We start from the raw sequence: 18,275 nt of genomic DNA on the forward strand, positions 1-18,275 counted from the left end.
AAAATATTTATTTTATGGACTGGAGAGATGGCTCAGAGGTTAAGAACACTGGCTGTTCTTCCAGAGGTCCTGAGTTCAATTCCCAGCACCCATATGGAGGCTCACAACCATCTGTAATGAGATCTGGTGCCCTCTTCTGGCCTGCAGTCATACATGCAAACAGAACACTATACATAATAAATAAACCTTTTAAAAAATTTTATTTTATGTGTATTTATGTTATTATTGTTATTATATTTATTTATTTTTGAAAACAGGGTTTTTCGACGTAGTTCTGGCCATCCTAGAACTCACTTTTAGACCAGGCTGCTCTCAAACTCAAAGATCCGCTTGCCTCTGCCTTCTGAGTGCTGAGATTAAAGGCGTGCACCACCACCACCTAGCTTCTGGTCTTTTTTAATTAAAAAAATGTGTTTATTGAGCCTGGCGGTGGTTTAATCCCAGCACTAGGAAAGTAGGGGGACCTCTGTGAGTTCGAGGTCAGCCAGGACCACACAGAGAAACCCTGTCTCGAAAAAAAAAACAGGACAGACAATATATAATAAATATGTATGTATTTATTCCTGAGTGCGGGAAGGGCACACTTGTGGAGGTCGGAGAAGACTTTGCGGAGAGCCAGTTCTCCCCTCCCGCTGTACTGGTTCCAGGGATTACTGTTTTGTCATCCTCCCCCCGCCCCGTCTCCAGTTTTATGACCACACCGCGGGGACATTTGAAAACACACCGCACGGGTCTGGTCTTCCGATTTCTCGCCTTCCCATGCGTTTTTCCTCCCTCCCTCCCTGCTTTTATTCCCTCCCGCGCTGGCGATGGAACTCGGGGCCACAGCATGCGAGGTGAGCGTTACCGCTGCCGCCGATCGCCAGACCTCCCCTTTTTTCTCTGCGAAAGGTTGGCGCCATCAGACCGGCGCCCGCTCCTCGGCCCCGCGCGGGCGGTCGAGGGGACGTGCCTTTCCCGCAGGCTCCGCTGGGTGGCGCCCGCGCCGCCCCGCGCCCCGGCAGACGCGGGCCCGCCCCTCCCCGACTCCTCCGCACACGCGCACTTCTGACGTAGCCCGAGGCCTCGGGAAGCCGAGCGGAAGTGCAGCGCGCCTGGCGTAAAGGAGGGGGAGAGGCCGGGGGAGGGGGAGGAAAGGAGGAAAAAGCGGATCCGGAAGTAGGTTCCAAGTGTCGGGCCTGTCTCTGGCGCCGAGGTGACGGGAACAGTTGCCGCCGAGAGGGCGTGGCCCCGAGGGCGGGGGGCGCTGTGATTGGCTGGCGTCCGCGTCGCCGGCGCGGATTGGCCTCTGCGGACGGAGCGGTGAGTCCGCGGCGCGGCGGTTGAAATTCAAAAGTGGCGGGTGTGGCGGGTGGCCAGGCCCCTTCGGCGCTCGGGCCGTGTCGCGCGAGCCCGTGGAGGACGCAGGTCCGGGGACGCCGGACCCCCCGGCCCCTTCCTTTGCAGCCCGTCTGGTGAGGACCGCGATGGACGTGCAGGCGCAGGTGAGTGCGGCGGGGACGGGTCGGGGCCGTGCCCGGCTGCACTCCGGCGGCCGGGGCCGTGCGGGCGACGGTCGCAGCGATGTTGGCCCGCCGTCCCCGTCCCTTAGCTGCGCCCAGCATTTCGAATCCTCAAGCGGCCCCGACGCGTTTCCGCTTCCCCGCTCTTAGAGACAGCCTAGCAGGGGAAGCGGGGGTTCGGAGGGGCTTCGTCCCCTGTCCCAGGGCACATCCCTGCCGGTGCCCCGGTGTGTTGATTTCCCCTTGCTGCCGGATCTCCATGAAGGAAGGGGAGATGGGGCCATCGCTCACCTCTTTCCTTTGCCGAATGGGACTGACTGGTTGACTAGTTTATGGGTGCCCTGCCCGACTCACAACCATCTGAGGTGTATGTGAGGCCACTACCGTACTGACCTCTAGTGCCAGGAAAGGCCGGCCCGCGTTCTTTGTTCACTAGTGTTTCAGTTTAGATCGACCCACAGCCAGCCGTGCAACTTGAAGAGACTTTCGGGGACGCTCACAGCCGAAAAGCAGAGTAGTGCCCCGTGACAGGCGACAGTCACAATAGTCCAGGTGTCCCCAGATCTGTTCAGGCAGAACTTGCAGAGCGCCTCCTCTGCGCCCTGCACAGTTGTTCTGAGGTAGGCGTCATATCTCAGCCGCCAATGAGCTGATAGTCACGGGGGAGACAGAAATAAATAAAATTTGTGACTATCGGAAGGCCGTGAAGGACTGCTGAGAAAGGGTTCGAGCCAGTCCAAGGGTAAGAGGGAAGCCCGGAGGCGCGCCCTTAACTAAGGCTTGGTGACTCCTTGGGGGGAGGAGCTTGGTGGAACAGTGCTGGGCAAGCACCCAAGAGCCCCCTCATTCTATAATCCCCTGAGCCAAAAGCAGCAAGACCTGAGGTCAGCATGCAGAGGCTGAGCCCAGGGTTTTGAGTTTCAGGCCAGCGACACACTGTCTCAACAAATGAAGAAAACAAACCCCGAAGAAACAGAATGTAAAAATGATTGTGTGGGCCTGCCGTCCCGAAACTCGCTCTGTGAACCAGGCAGGTCCAGGGCTCTGTCCGCCTCTGCCTCCCAAACGCTGAGGTTGAAGGCGTGTGTCACCGCTGCCCGGCTGGAGGATGGCAGCTTTGTGGGGATGGTAGAAGTGAAATTTGTCGAGGAGATAAACTGAAGGCAGTGAACGCCCATGTCAGTGGTTCTCAGCCTTACCAACGCTGTGACCAGTTTGTCATGTTGTGGTGACCCGACCATAACATTATTTCATTGCTACTTCATCACTGTAACTGCTGTTGTTATGAATCATAATGAAAATATTTGGTATGCAGGATGTCTGATTTGCTCCCGTGTGAAGGGGTCGTTTGACCCCAAAGGGGTTGCAGCCCACAGGTTGAGAAACTCTATTTTTGGGTTTCGCAACAAAGAGCAGTGCAGTGCCAGAGAGCACTGGGGAGAGGAGTTCCTGAGGTTGGAGGGAGCTGTGGTGTGTGTTGCACACCAATCGGAAGGACTGAGCTGTAGTCTGTTGCACACTGATTGGAAGGACTGAGCTGTGGTGTCTGTTGCACACTGATTGGAAGGACTGAGCTGTGGTGTCTGTTGCACACTGATTGGAAGGACTGAGCTGTGGTGTCTGTTGCACACTGATTGGAAGGACTGAGCTGTAGTCTGTTGCACACTGATCGGAAGGACTGAGCTGTAGTCTGTTGCACACTGATTGGAAGGACTGAGCTGTGGTGTCTGTTGCACACTGATCGGAAGGACTGAGCTGTAGTCTGTGCACACTGATTGGAAGGACTGAGCTGTGGTGTCTGTGCACACTGATTGGAAGGACTGAGCTGTGGTGTCTGTGCACACTGATTGGAAGGACTGAGCTGTGGTGTCTGTGCACTGATTGGAAGGACTGAGCTGTGGTGTCTGTTGCACACTGATTGGAAGGACTGAGCTGTGGTGTCTGTTGCACACTGATTGGAAGGACTGAGCTGTGGTGTCTGTGCACACTGATCGGAAGGACTGAGCTGTGGTGTCTGTTGCACACTGATTGGAAGGACTGAGCTGTGGTGTCTGTGCACACTGATTGGAAGGACTGAGCTGTGGTGTCTGTTGCACACTGATTGGAAGACTGACTGTGGTGTCTGCACACTGATTGAAGGACTGAGCTGTGTGTCTGTGCACACTGATCTGAGCTGACACTGATGGAAGGACTGAGCTGTGTCTGTGCACACTGATTGGAAGGACTGAGCTGTGGTGTCTGTGCACACTGATTGGAAGGAGCTGAGCACACTGGGTAGAGTGAAAAGCTGATGTTGTGGAGCTGGTCAAGGTGGGTCTGATGCACTCAGAAGGTCGCCAAGTCACTGGAGGACAAAAAGCAAACACAGAGGTAATGCTTTTCAATCAATCAGCAATGAATTACCATGTCACTCTGGCGGGTCTAGAACTGGTTACACAGACCAGACTGGCCTCAAACTCACAGAGATTCACCTACCTCTGCCTCTGCCTCCATAGTGTTGGGATCACCATGCCTGCCTGGCCTTTGTTGTTGTTGCTCACTTTCTTTGTAGAAGAAAGTGTGAGAACCATGTTAGCACTGTCTTTTAGCATCACTGTCAGGAGTGCTAACCTTGTGGACATTGTGGTGTTGTCGTCTGTAGACATGTTCCACCCGTCATAGCTTAGCTGGGATGCACATGGCTGTAGGTGTTCAGACATTCAAAGTATGTGGCAGTTAAGGAATTGGGAAAGAGATCCAACTAAGAAAACCTACCTCTGTAGTTACTTTCCAAGTTATAGGGATACCCACCCCACCCCTAATCCGTGCAGCTGAGGCTGACCTGGGCTTTTATGTAGCTGAGGATTGCTGGCCAGGACAGCTTCTTTTAACGGCTTTGCAGAAAAAGTCAGTTGAGAACACCATGTGCAGTGCACAGCAGCTGAGGAGACCAGGAATGGTGGCCATGGCCATGTTCATTGCCATGCAGTGCAAGTAGTGGTCGGGCTGTCAGCTTGAAACTCTGCGAGCAGAGCTACTTATTTGCTGTGTGTGCGTGCATGCGTGCATGCGCTGTGGCACACGTATAGAGGTCAGAGGACAACTTTCTGGAGCCATGAGTCCAGGGCGTCAAACTTAGGCATCAGGCCTGGCTGCAAGTGCCCTTATTTCCTGAACTACCTTGCCGGCCTTCTTCAGTTTTGGGCTGGAGGTCTAACAGCTCTTGCTGCGTGCTCTACCCATAGGCTATGATCAAGTCTTTTGTTTTGTTTTTTAAAGATTTATTTATTATGTATACAGAAGAGGGCACCAGATCTCATTACAGATGGCTGTGAGCCACCATGTGGATGCTGGGAATTGAACTCAGGACCTCTGGAAGAGCAGTCAGTGCTCTTAACCGCTGAGCCATCTCTCCAGCCCTATAATCAAGTCTTTTGTTTTGTTTTTTCCAATTTTGGTTAAACACAGCCATGCTAAGTTGCCTAGGCCAGCCTTGAGCTTGAACTCTGTCTTACCCTCTCAGATAGCTGGAAGGATAAGCATCTGCCATCATGCCTAACAAAGGTGCCTTTCTGAAGCTGGACCAAACCGGCTTGCTTTGTTAGGCTTTGCAATGTGTGCAGGGGTATAAGGAGGTTCCACATTCGGTCTTATCACAACCCATTCTTGCAGGACTCCATCTTGATGACTCTGGATGTGTCATTAAATGTTTTAGTTCTTCTCCTGGGTTAAGGTCACTACTAGATGAGTTAGTAGTTGTTTCCAGCTCTACCAGTGACACAGGGACAGCCAGTGCTTATGTAGTCAGAACCCTCTCCAGTCTTCGTTACAGTCCAACCAAGTTCTTCCTTTATGTGTTGAAATCCGCAGATCAGTCCTCACATGAGACACGTTTGTACCAAAAGTGCAGTTGGTAAGAGGGCACAGACACAGACAGTGCTGGGGTCCAGGCTGGGGGCTCGGTTGCTGGATTGACTCCCCAGGCTCAGCCAGCGTACAAGCCCCTTGGGTTTGGGGCATACTACAGATTCTGGCCAGTGGGCTGGCTAATACATATACTCAGTTCCCCTTAATAGAAACCTTCAGGTTTCTGCTCAACACCAGACCCCTCTCTGGAGCAATAGTTAAAAAAAAAAAATGGAACTAAATCAGACCTTCCTCCTGTGATGTGGTAACGGAGCTATAGTAGGCACCCTGGAGTCAGCTTAGACTTTCTCAGCTCCTGCTCACCCCCCCACCCCCCAGCCGGTTCCTCATTATACCACCGCTGGCTCAGGAGAGCCATGGCCAGCTCTGTTAACACTCACCTGCTTCTCCCAGATGGACTTGCGTTTAGTGCTCAGGCTCCGTAACAGTTCTCACTGAGTTCCGTGACAATGCAGCCCTGGTGCCCAAAGGCGTCCTCAGCGTCTAGTCACTAGATCTAGAGAATCACATTCTGTCCCAGGCACTCAACATGGTGAGAGGTGTTTATATGCTAGAGAAAGTAGATCATTTTCTATGGTTTGGTTCATTTACAGAACTTCAGTTTGGCAGTTACCCTAGAAAAGAAGCTCTGAGAAGGCACGGACTTGGTGTTCATCACTCTTGGCCAAGTTCCATGTCTGCTGCAAAGCAGATGTTCACCAGGCCCTTGCTGGATGAACAATGCAGTCTCTGCATATGACATTACTCTTCTGCTCTCTTCTACCTGTGTTCATTTTCAAATGCTCACGGTTTTGGTCGTTGTTTTCTAAATCTTGCTTATAGTCCAGCCAGGCCCGCCTCAGCCTTGGGACCCTGCTGTCTCAGTCGCCTGAGTGCTAGGGTCAGAGTGTGCCGCCATGTGTGGCTCACGTTCTTGGAGCGCCTCTCCCCTTCGAGTGTCCAGGGTTTCCCCCTCTGGTCTGCTTTCTCTCCCTGTCTGGTGTACCCCGTGTGGTCTGAATAGGACTCTGCTGTTATTGCATGTGCCCCTTTTTGCTTCTTTACTGGGGCGCTTGTCCTTGCGCATGAAACCAACTCATCCTCCAGACTGTACCTAAAAGTCCCGTCAAGGGCTGGTGAGAGCTTAAGGCACGTGCTGCCAAGCTTGGCAGCCTGAATTGGATCCCCAGGACCTGCATGGCCAAAGGAAAAGACCTGAACTGACTCCTGTTGTATACTGCTTAATTTTGCATTTTTTGAGACAGGGTTTCTCTGTAGTTTTGGAGCCTCTCCTGGATCTCGCTCTGTAGCCCAGGCTGGCCTCGAACTCACAGAGATCCGCCTGGCTCTGCCTCCCGAGTGCTGGGATTAAAGGCGTGTGCCACCACAGCCCCACACTGCTTAGTTTTTATTGTCAGCCTGACACAAATTGAGTCACTTGAGAAGAGGGAACTTTAATTGGGGAGTTGTTTTGATTTGTGTTGATGTGGCAGGTGGGCCAGGGATATATTAGAGCAAGCTAAGGGGCTGGCGAGATGGCTTAGCACACTTGGGCTCGCAGAGGACCTGAGTTCAATTCCTCGCATCCATATGGTGGCCAAAAGCAGTCTAAGGGTCTGACAACCTGCTCTTGGCCTCCCTCCACTAGTGGTGCAAACATGACCTCCGACAGGCATTGACCTCATGGTGTCTGCCTTCCCCCATTTGCAGAATTAGTTCATCATGGTACCTAGAGATGAAGCATTTAAGATGGCACTCTGTGAACAGCCTGCTCCTCCCAGCAAGGGTCCTTCTCCTTTATTGTTTGGTCCTGGCTTTAACTAGAAAGGCCTGCTGGCTTCGTAGCTGTACTGTGTATTAGAATGTCTGTCTTCCAGGAACATGTTTCTGTTTGCTTGAGTTCAGCTCTACAAGTCAGCTGTAGTACAGCTTCCCTCTAGCTTTTCTCCAGCGGTAGTTCCCACTCCTCTGCCATGCTCTCCATCTCTTCTGCTGTTTATCTGGCGCACAGTGCCAACTTTTGGCACAAAGGATACTCAGTTAATGCTTGCTGATAGTCAGTATTGAAAATTAAGGTGGGGGAGCTCCGAAAAGGGGAGTTTGTGGACGTTCGGGCCTGTCTTTGTCGTTTTTGAGATAGTTTTTCTGCCTAGCCCTGGCTGTCCTGGAACTCACTTTGTAGACCAGGCTGGCCTCAAACTCAGAGAACCGCCTGCCTCTGTCTCCCAGGTGCTGGGATGAAAGGCTTATGCCACCATCCCGCCTTGGTCTTGTTTTAAGAGCCTCTTTTTCTAACAGAGACCCCCTTTATTGGAAGTGAAGAGGAACTTGGAGCTGAAGACAGCCCTGGTCAAGGCCTCTTCCCGACTGCCCCTTCCAGGGACCAGGCTCAAGAGGGGTCCTGACCAGATGGAGGACGCCTTGGAGCCTGCAAAGGTGAGATGTTTGGAGAGCAGGGGGAGGAGGAGGGGAGAACAAGGACAGGTCACTATGGAGCCCCATCCTTATCTCTCCCCAGAAACGGACACGAGGCCTGGGTGCAGTGACCAAAATTGATACATCCCGCCCCAGAGGAACACTCCTCAGCACAGTGTCGCAGACACAGGGCCCGGCTGCAGGTGGGTGCCGGGGCGGGCTGGACTGAGGGCTGGGAAGTGCGCTGCTCTCTACTCTTTTTCTCTTTCAAATTTTATCCATTTGGAGTCAATAATAACTTTCCACTTGGTTCAGAATTTCAAAGGCACAGAGGTTGTTAGGTGAAATTCTTTCTTTCCACCTTTTCTCTTCGGGTCTAGTTCTTCCAGGGGTAGCTGTGTATACAGTGAGGAGACACGGTGTGAAAGCAGACATGAACAGGTAGCCGCATACTGTGTGCACAGCTCTGCCCACTTGCTGAGTTCTGGCGTAGTGAGTTGTGCCTGGTCCCAGAAGGGCCGCTAGGAGCTGGCCAGACACTTAGAGGACAAGGAGAGTCACCTTCTTTCTAACCTTTAAAATCTGTGTTGGGACACGCTCCCTAAGAGTGGGTGATGTTCCTTCCTCTCTCCCATCTTGGACAGCTCAGAAAGGCCCTAAGAAGACGGGACTTCGTGGCTGCACTACGGTCGGTCCAGGTAATGGTGCTTAAGCTGGGGCTGACCAGGGGTTCGGGTCCACGTAAGGGAGGACGTCGAGAGAGGAGCTCTGGTCCTACACGTCTTTGTTGTAGGGAGGGGTGGGTTGGGGGTTAAGTCAGGGCCTGGCACATGTTAGACAAGTGCTCTACCACTCAGTCACATCACAGCCCTTGGGTTGGTTGGTTTGTTTTAGGATTTATTATTCTGTATTTTACGTTATGTGTTATGTGTGTATACCTGAGCATATATGTGCACAGAGGGAGGCATTGAATCCTCTGGAGCTAGAGTTACAGATGGTTGAGAGTCTCCTGACAAGGATGATGGGAACCGAACCTGGGTCCTCTGTGAGAGCAGCAGGTGCTCCTAACCGCTCAGCCATCTCCCTAGCCTAGCCTTTGTGTTTTCTTTTTTCATTTGGACTCGATAGAGCTCAGGTTGGCCTTGAACTGGCAATTCTCCAGCCTTGGCCTCCCGAGTGCTGGATTACAGGTGTGTCCTACCGTGTCCAGCCTGTAATTCTGTGCCAACTCTCTAATTCTCTAGTGCTGAAGAACCAGAAGCCCGCTCCTGCTGTTCCTGCCCAGAAGCCTGGCAGTAGGTGACATATAAACATTGGGTGAGAGGCTGGGGGCGGGGCGGGGACGAGGTGGTGAGTGCCCAGAAAACATCTGCTGCCTTCCTGTCTAGAGGGGAGGGACAGATGTGGCAGGAGGTATGGAGGCCTGAGGGTAGCAGGCCGAGACTCCTGACCTGTGCCTCTTCTGTCCTGGGTTAGCATCCACTGCCCCTATGGTGGTAGGGAAGAGGCCTGGTAAGCGTCCTGCCTGGGACTTAAAGGGTCAGTTGTTCGACATCAATGAAGAGCTGAAGCGCTATCGGGAGAAGACTCAAAAGCTGGACAAGGAGAACCAGGGGCTCCAGGAGCAGCTCAGAGAGGCCCAGGAGCAGGCTGAGGCCCTGGGGACAGAGCGGAACACCCTGAAAGGGGAGCTGGCCAGTGTACGGACCCAGGCTGAGCAGAGCCAGCAGAAACTGGACACTCTGTGCGTCCGGGTCCTGGAGCTGGAGGAGTGTCTGGGAACCAAGGAAAGGCTGATTCAGGAGCTTCAGAGAGGACAGCTGGAATTGCAGGAGGAACGGAAGGCTCTGGCCACCCGGCTGGAGGAGCAAGAGGTGAGGGCAGATCCTCAGAGTGCCGCCTCCCTCCATAGCCTCTCCTCTCCTCGGGCTCAGAAGGCCTTACGTCTCCAGCAGGGTGTTCATGCACCCAAGTCCTCCGAGCAGCTCCTCACACTCCTTTCTTTCCAGTTAGGTGGCACTACTGACTCTCAGCTGACCTGAGTCTCACTTCTAGCACTTTCGATATGCACGTCCACCCTTCCCTTGGTTCACTCCAGTATTGTCATCTCCCTGGATATTCCCTTCACACTTCCATCCTAGAGCCAGGGTTCCTTCTTTTCTTTCTTTCTTTTGTGGAGCCTGTCCTGGATCTCACTCTGTAGCCCAGGCTGGCCTCGAACTCACAGAGATCCGCCTGTCTCTGCCTCCCGAGTGCTGGGATTAAAGGCCTGAGCCACCACTGCCTGCCTTTCTTACCTCTTACCAGACAGAAGTCCATGTAGACATGGACTTAGCAGACAGAAGTCCAAGAAGACATACCCCCTTTTGGCACGATCTTGCTCTAATTACCGTTTGCATTCCACTGGGCAGAGGAGGTTACAGACCTCAGAAGCAGCTCTGTCGAGCAGTGAAGCGGAGCTGGCGTGTCTGCGGCAGAGGACTGCAGCCCAGGCGACCTCACTGGCCGAGCAGGGAGACCGGCTGCACGGGCTGGAGATGGAGCGCCGCCGGCTCCACAACCAGTTGCAGGAGCTGAAGGGCAACATCCGGGTGTTCTGCCGGGTGCGCCCTGTCCTTGCAGGGGAACCCACTCCATCCCCTGGCTTCCTCCTGTTTCCCCATGGCCCCGCTGGACCAGCTGATCCCCCAACCCGCCTTAGCCTCTCACGGTCTGATGATCGGCGTTCGACCCTGACTGGGGCACCAGCACCCACTACCCGCCATGATTTCTCCTTTGATCGGGTATTCCCACCAGGAAGCAAACAGGATGAAGTATTTGAGGAGATCTCCATGCTTGTCCAGTCAGCACTGGATGGCTACCCCGTGTGTATCTTTGCCTATGGACAGACAGGCAGCGGCAAGACCTTCACTATGGAGGGCGGGCCCGGGGAAGACCCCCAGTTGGAGGGGCTGATCCCTCGGGCCCTGCGGCATCTCTTCTCTGTGGCCCAGGAGATGAACGGCCAGGGCTGGACATACAGCTTTGTGGCAAGTTACGTAGAAATCTACAACGAGACCGTCCGCGACCTGCTCGCCACTGGGACCCGGAAGGGGCAAGGGGGCGAGTGTGAGATTCGTCGGGCAGGTCCAGGGAGTGAGGAGCTCACTGTCACCAACGCCCGCTACGTCCCCGTTTCCTGTGAGAAGGAGGTGAGGACCAGCAGGGCCTGGAGGGAAGAGTGGGCAGAGTGGTGTAAACAAAAGCCCACCAAAGGACGGAGGGTGGGCTCTGAGGGTGGCTCCCGCTACCCTAGACTGGGCTGGTGGGCTGCAAGGCCGCTTTGCTTTGATAAGGCCCAGGAGTAGAGAGAGGTGATGCCTCTGAGGGTGACTGTCCATACAGTCCTGCCAGGCCAGTCTCGGGACTCGGTGCTAAGTTCCCCCTAGCCTGCCCGTTACTTGGCTGTTCCTGTCTCAGGGCTCTTAGGGGCTGCTCCATTGCTCCTTCTCTGGAGGTCTTCAGGCAGTGAGGCCACTTGGGTTGTCCTTTTATTCCTTTTGAGAATCTTGCACCATAGCCCAGGCTGGCTTTGAATTCAAGGCAACCCTCCTGACTCAGCCTCCTGTGTGCTGGGGATTATAGGACTAAGCCACCACACCTAGTCTGTTTTTATCTTGAGACATGGCCTTACCAAGTTGCTCAGAACTTCCTCTGCATCTCAAGGAGCCCTTGAACTGTGAATTCTTCTGCTTCAGCCTCCCAAGTGGTTGGGATTATAGGCTTGTGTGACAGGACCCAACCCAGGCTGTCTAAATGTGTATACATCCTCCTTCTGCTAGTCTGTGTTTTGCTCTAAGAGGACAGGGGTGGACTTACTCATTGCCATACTTCATCAGCACGTCCTAGCTTTTGACAGCCTCTAACCCTTGCTAACCCATCCCCAGGTGGAGGCTCTGCTCCAGCTGGCTCGCCAGAATCGGGCCGTGGCCCGTACTGCCCAGAATGAGAGATCATCACGCAGTCACAGTGTGTTCCAGCTGCAGATTTCTGGAGAGCATGCTGCTCGGGGCTTGCAGTGTGGTGCTCCCCTCAACCTTGTGGACCTGGCTGGGAGTGAGCGACTAGACCCTGGCTTAACCCTGGGCCCTGGGGAGCGTGATCGTCTTCGGGAAACGCAGGCCATCAACAGCAGTCTGTCTACACTGGGACTGGTCATAATGGCCCTAAGCAATAAGGTAGGAATGGATGCATGGGCAGGTAAGACAAGGGGGCCAGCTGGCATGAGCTGTGGAGAACCCTGCCCTGTCCTAACTGCCTGTGCCCCTCACCCTTCAGGAGTCCCACGTGCCTTACCGCAACAGCAAGCTTACCTACCTGCTGCAGAACTCGCTGGGCGGCAGTGCCAAGATGTGAGTGGACGGGAGGAACAATTGAAGGAGCTGAGGAACTAGTGAAAATGAGCAGGGACAGGAGACAGCTCTGTATGTGTGCAGCCTTGGCAGACCACTGATGCTGTGGACCCTTCCTTCTCTTCCCACAGGCTCATGTTTGTGAACATTTCCCCTCTGGAAGAGAATGTCTCCGAGTCTCTCAATTCACTACGCTTTGCTTCCAAGGTACAATTGCTACCCCGCTGTCTTAGTTTCCTATTCTTGTGACAAGACACTGTGACCTAGGAACTTATAGAAGAGTTTATTAGGGGCTTACGGTTTTAGAGGGCTAGAGTCCATGACCTTTTGTTGTTGTTTGTTTGTTTTTTGTTTTTGGTTTTTCGAGACAGGGTTTCTCTGTGTAGTTTTGGTGCCTTTTCTGGCTCTCGCACTGTAGCCCAGGCTGGCCTCAAACTCACTGCTTCCCGAGTGCTGGAATTAAAGTGTGCGCCACCACAGCCCAGCGAGTCCATGACCTTTATGGTAAAGGAACATGGCAGTAGGCAGGTAGGCATGGGGTTGGAGCAGCAGCTGAGCTCCCATCATGAGACAGAGAAGAGAGACTGGGAATGGCATGAGCTTTTGAAATCTCAAAGCACCGCCCCCCCCCCCCCCAAAAAAAAAAGCTACACCTCCTCCTCCTCCCTAAACAGTTCCACAAACCGAGGAATGAGTATTCAAATTTATGAGCTATGGGGCCATTCTCATTTAAACCACCATACCTGCCCATACTGTCAGGACTCTCCATCATGACTCTTGTTTTCTAGGCTGGGGCATATCTATCCAAAAAGAATTAACTTGGCTAGGCATCTTGGGTGCTATTCATTGATTCCATCTTTAACTGCTGGCTTTTGAATTAATATTTTTAGAAGAAATGACCACACAGTCAGGACTATATTGCAATTACAAGGTTTGTCCATGTTCTGATTTTTATCATTTTATATATACACACACACACACACACACACACACACACACACACACACATACTTTTGTCCCTTGTTTACTTTGCTCTTCAAAACAGCCTCCAAGATTACTCCCATAGGCATTGGGATTGCCACATTATTTTTAGGTCTGTGTAGGATTCCACCCAAATGTATTCAGTTTCAACTGTTGGACATTTGCATTGTTTCCACCTTGTTCTGATTATAAACATTTTGAAAGTATCCCAAATATGCATTCAAGCTCTAACTCTCACAGGACCGAGACAGTGCCCAGTTCTCACCCCTCCTAGGGATGAGCAGGTCTCAGTTTCATTACTGTCTGCCTTGGTGGGTAATTTTTCCCCCTGGCTTCCCCTTTTCTGAGGGGAGAGCCCTTTGATGAGTTCTGACTTTATTTGGGGTCTGACCATGATTGGGTCTGCCCTCCCTCTGCCAGGCAGAGCGCCCAGCCATGTCAACACCTGCACTCTGCCGTCGGGCAATGTCAATGAAAGTAAAGTGGTTTCTTCTGTCAGTTCCTTGGCCTGTCCATATCACCTGTCTGTCCCCTGTCTTTATTCTGGTGCTCAGGTTTGAACCGGGTCCTCATCACAGTAAGCAGGACCTTCTCTGAGCTGTGTGACCAGCCTAATTTCTCAAAAATAATAACCAGGTTTAGCCACATGTGATGGTGCATACCTTTTGTCCTAGTACTCAGGAGGTAGAGGCAGGCGGATCTCTGTGTGTTTGAGGCCAGCCTGGTTTACATAGTGAGTTCCAGGACAGGCAGGGCTATTATAGAGGGACCCAGTCTCAAAAAAAAAAAAAGGCTGCTCTAAAGTGATTTATGCGATGGACAGATGGCTTGGTGGTTAAGAGCACTTGCTGTTCTAGGAGAGGACCTGAATTCAGTTCCCAGCACTCACGTGTTGGCTCATAGCCATCCCTAACTCTAGTTCCCTTTGCATGGACCAGACATGCATATGATGCAGGAAAAACACTCCTACACATAAAATAATCTTAAAATTTAAAAAAAAAATTGTGTGTGTGTGTGTGTGTGTGTGTGTGTGTGTGTGTAGGGCAGAGGGCAACTTGTAGGATTTGATTCTCTCCTTCCAAGCAGGTTGTCCTGTCATCAGATTTGGTGGGAGGCAACCTTGGTGGCTGAGCTAGTTTGCTGTCCTCAGACCAACATCCTATATATTAATGTAGCACTCTGGGGGCAGGAGGGGTGTTACGTCAGCACTTCCTGTCAGTAAAGCTGGCCTTGAGCTTTCTGTGCAGCCAGGGCTGATCTTGAGCTGACCTGCCTCCACCTCCGGAGTGCTGGCATTATGGGCATGTGCCACCAAGCCTGGCATGACCTTCTAATGTCCACTTAAGTTTCTGCCAGCCGTCTCAATGTCTTTGATACAGTGGTTTGTTCAAGTTAGGATGCTCTCAAGGGCGGCCATCTCACTTGGAGGAGGGTGGTTCTGTTTGGAATACCTGTTTACTGGACTGTGTAACAGGGCCTCTCCTCACCTAGGTGGTATGGTTTTGAAGTAGAATGTCTTGTCCTGTGAATGCCCCATATTCAGACTCTGGCGGTTGCTCGCTCTTCCCTCAGAGTCTGGCAGTTTGGCAGTCATGAGATTTGTAATTCTGTTCAGATTCTTGGCCTATTTAGTGGACAGGACAGTGGTGTACTGTGTGACGTCAGAAAGCAGCTCCGTTGTCGGGTGCTATCTTTATTGTGTGTTTGCTAACTTCCCGTTTTTGGTGGTGGTGGAGATGTAAGCAGAGCCTTATATGCCTGCTAGGCAGGCACTCTACCACCGGGCCACCACTGCTGTTATCTCTCTCTTCTTTTTTGGTTTTTCGAGACAGGGTTTCTTTGTGTAGCCCAGGCTGGCCTTGAACTCACAGAGATCTGCCTGCTTCTGTCTCCCGAGTCCTGGGATTAAAGGCGTGCACCACCACCACCACCACCACCACCACCACCACCACCACCACCACCACCACCACCCCCCAGCTCAACTAGTAATGTTAGAAACAGTAATCATATCTAGATCTATCATTTTGCTAGAGGGCTTTAAAAATGGTGATTTCATTCAGTTTTCATTAGTTAGTCATGACTCTTCTATTAAGAATTCTCCCTCACCATGAAAAAGCATACCTCAAAGATCCTGTTGTAGGTTCAGGTCTGTGAATATTGTAGTAAAGCAGAGGCATAAAGTGTGCATGAATTATATTTATAATATACTGTAGCTGTAAAGCTTTAAAGGTGTGGACCTTAATTTAAAAATACTTAATTGCTAACATGTGGTAGTGATTACCTGAACTATTGAAAAAAATGGCATCAAATAGATTTGTTCAATGCAGGATTACCACAAACCATCAGTTTGTCAAGGACAGTGAAACGAGAGGGACACCTATATTGGTTGTCTGTGTAGGAAAAGGTAGATGCAGGGTTTTCTCTGTGTGTGTATTTTGTGTGCTTTTATGTCTGCACTATGTGTGTGCCTGGTGCCTAAGGAGGCCAGAAGAGTGTGTTGGATGCCCTGGGACTGGAGTTACCGACAGCTGTGAGCTGCTCTGTAATTCTAGGTCCTTTGGAATACAGCCAGTGCTCTTACTCTCTGAGCCATCTCTCCAGTCCCCAAAATGCTGGATTTATTTATTTGTTTATTTTTAAAGATTTAACTGGGTGTGGTGGCACATGCCCTTAATCTTAGCGCTTGAGAGGCAGAGACAGGTAGATCTCTGAGTTTTTTGTTTTGTTTTTTTTTTTTCCCCCGAGACAGGGTTTCTCTGTGTAGCTTTGTGCCTTTCCTGGAACTCACTTGGTAGCCCAGGCTGGCCTCGAACTCACAGAAATCCGCCTGGCTCTGCCTCCCGAGTGCTGGGATTAAAGGCGTGCGCCACCATCGCCCAGCAAGATCTCTGAGTTTTGAGGCCAGCCTGGTCTACAGAGTGAGTTCCAGGACAGCCGGGCTACAGAGAAAAGGGGCTGGAGAGATGGCTCATCTGTTAAGAGCATTGGCTGCTCTTCCAGAGGACCCTGGTTCAGTTCCCAGCACCCACATGGCAGTTCACAACTGTCTGTAACTACAGTTCCAGGGCACCCAGCACCCTCACACAGACATGAATGTGGACAAATCACCAATGCACATAAAATAAAAAAATAAATAAAAATCTTAAACAAACAATTAAAAAAAAAAACAAGAAAAAAGGTTGTACTTTATGTAAATGACTGTTTTGCCTGAATGCACAGGTGTGTACCACTTTTGTACTTGGTATCAGAGGAGGTTAGAAGAGGACATTGGATTTCCTGGAACTTTAGTTAATGGATGGTTGTGAGCCACCATATAGGTACCAGTAACTGAACCCACAGTCCTCTGTAAGAACAAGTGCTTTTGAATACTGAATCATCTCTCCAGCCTCAAGATACTGAATATGTTTTTCAGTATTGAGTTCCTATCCTAAGCCACTCTAAATGTAACCATAAGCGTTTGTCAGGAGGAGGTTTTCACAGGTGCTTACAAATTCGACATCTATCAGTCTTTCCCACTTAGTCTTTCTGATCCTCCCATTGCTACATCTTTGGGCTGTGCTGGAGCTGGAACCTGCCTAGGGCCTTATACATAATGGGCACGCTCTCAACCACTAAATCACAACCCCAACCTCTGTGTCCTTTGGTATGTACCCAGTAGTCTCTGTTTCCAGTTCCTCTTGTGTGGTGATGTATTTTCTCAGGAGCCCTAGTTCTCAAAGGGACTTAATGTCTTGCTAGGTTTTGTAGGAAGGTGAGGTGTCCAGTCCAGGGTATTGCTGGAAATGGAGATCTTTGTGTAGGTGTGTTAGTTAGCTTTCTGTTACTGTGATTAAACACCAGGACCAATAGCAACTTGGAGTTGAAAGGGTCTAGTCCATCTTTCAGGGAAGTCAGGCCAATAACTCTGCAGGACATAGAGGGGTGCTGCTTACTGGCTTGCTCCGCCTGCTTTCTTTTACACCTCAGGACCCACCTGCCTGGGGTGGTCCCGCCCATAATAGGGTTGTGGGTCCTTCTGCATCAGTCACTAATAAAAAAAGCCCAATGGCTTGCCCAGAAGCCAATCTGATGGGACATTTTCTCAGTTAAGTTTTCCTCTTTTCAAATGAGCTAGCCTGTGACAGTTGACATAAAAACTGGCCAGCACTATAGGGCTTCATCTCTTTAGACTTCTGACCTCCTCCAGGCCTAGTGGACACAAGACAACTCTTAAGGGGGAGTCGGCTGAGCCTACTTTCATAGCCCTTTTTCAGCACTTCAGAGGGCATCTCCAGCCTTGGTGCTAGGGCTAGAATGGGCAGACTGTTGTAGTTACCTTGCAAACTTTGACCTTGATTAACCTTATTGCTCCACAGGTGAACCAGTGTGTTATCGGTACTGCTCAGGCTAATAAGAAATGAAGACGGAGCCAGAGCCTGATTCCTGTGCAAGCGAGTGTGCATGTGTCTCTGTGTTTTGGTGTGTATGTTCTCGGCGGGGGTGGGGGTGGGGGTCGAGAAATGCTTTTATTGGGTGGACAACATTATGTACCTAATTATCAAATAAAGAAATTTTGTTGTAGGCTTAAAACATTTTTCTTAGATTTTTTTACTATGTATAATTGTTTTGCTTGGGTGTGTATGCATGTGCACCATGTATATGTCTGGTGTTCCTTGAATTCAGAAGAGGGCTTCCGGTCTCCTGGAACTACGGATGATTGTGAGTGAGTTCTGCGAACAGAACCTGGGTCCTCTGCAAAAGCAGTAAGCGCTCTTAACCACCGAGCCATCTCTCCAGCCCTTGTTACAGCTCTTAAATAAAGGTCTTATTAATACCAGTAGCTGCTACAGGAATGTATTGTAAACAAATACCTGTAAGCATGTAGAAGTGTCCGTCCTGACATGTGCTTTGCAGAGTGAGGCTACAGGCTCTCCTCTCTTGGCTTTCGCTTGGCTAGGCATACTTTGCTGTCCTGGTGCCGCTCCTCTATCCTTCAGCACAGGGAGTTGTACCCATAGCTGCCCACTGCCTGGCCCCAGGCCCAGCCCGGGACAGAATGTTCTTGTCTGGTGTGAGAGTTGCCAGAGCGCTCCACATTCTCTCCCTTTCCCTGCCCACCGGT

The 18,275-nt window shown here is 51.3% G+C and overlaps 1 protein-coding gene across 5 annotated transcripts; it reads left to right on the forward strand.

The window, feature by feature from the left end:
- The first annotated feature begins 713 nt into the window (after window positions 1–713).
- On the forward strand, window positions 714–17,743 carry Kifc1 (kinesin family member C1). 5 transcript variants are annotated; one of them, XM_037199729.1, is made up of 11 exons: window positions 714–836; window positions 7,686–7,823; window positions 7,906–8,005; window positions 8,447–8,500; window positions 9,047–9,097; window positions 9,279–9,676; window positions 10,214–10,993; window positions 11,729–12,019; window positions 12,120–12,193; window positions 12,325–12,400; window positions 17,530–17,743. In XM_037199729.1, the coding sequence occupies exons 1-11, from the start codon at window positions 810–812 to the stop codon at window positions 17,572–17,574; spliced, it is 2,034 nt and encodes a 677-aa protein (XP_037055624.1). In that variant the 5' UTR covers window positions 714–809; the 3' UTR covers window positions 17,575–17,743. The 5 variants fall into 5 exon arrangements, with proteins under 5 accessions (XP_037055624.1, XP_037055625.1, XP_028744274.1 ...); XM_037199730.1 differs by lacking the exon at window positions 714–836 and adding an exon at window positions 1,207–1,302; XM_028888441.2 differs by lacking the exon at window positions 714–836 and adding an exon at window positions 1,323–1,484.
- Window positions 17,744–18,275: the final 532 nt, after the last annotated feature.

The sequence above is a fragment of the Peromyscus leucopus genome, chromosome 16_21 (assembly GCF_004664715.2).
Source record: "Peromyscus leucopus breed LL Stock chromosome 16_21, UCI_PerLeu_2.1, whole genome shotgun sequence".
Taxonomy (NCBI): domain Eukaryota; kingdom Metazoa; phylum Chordata; class Mammalia; order Rodentia; family Cricetidae; genus Peromyscus; species Peromyscus leucopus.

Excerpts from the sequence above, each read along its gene's own strand:
- Kifc1 (XM_037199729.1), top strand. The coding sequence starts at position 810 with ATGGAACTCGGGGCCACAGCATGCGAG. Across the intron at positions 837-7,685 it reads TCGGGGCCACAGCATGCGAG|AGACCCCCTTTATTGGAAGT; the intron begins GTGAGCGTTACC and ends TTTTTCTAACAG. Across the intron at positions 12,194-12,324 it reads CTGGGCGGCAGTGCCAAGAT|GCTCATGTTTGTGAACATTT; the intron begins GTGAGTGGACGG and ends CTCTTCCCACAG.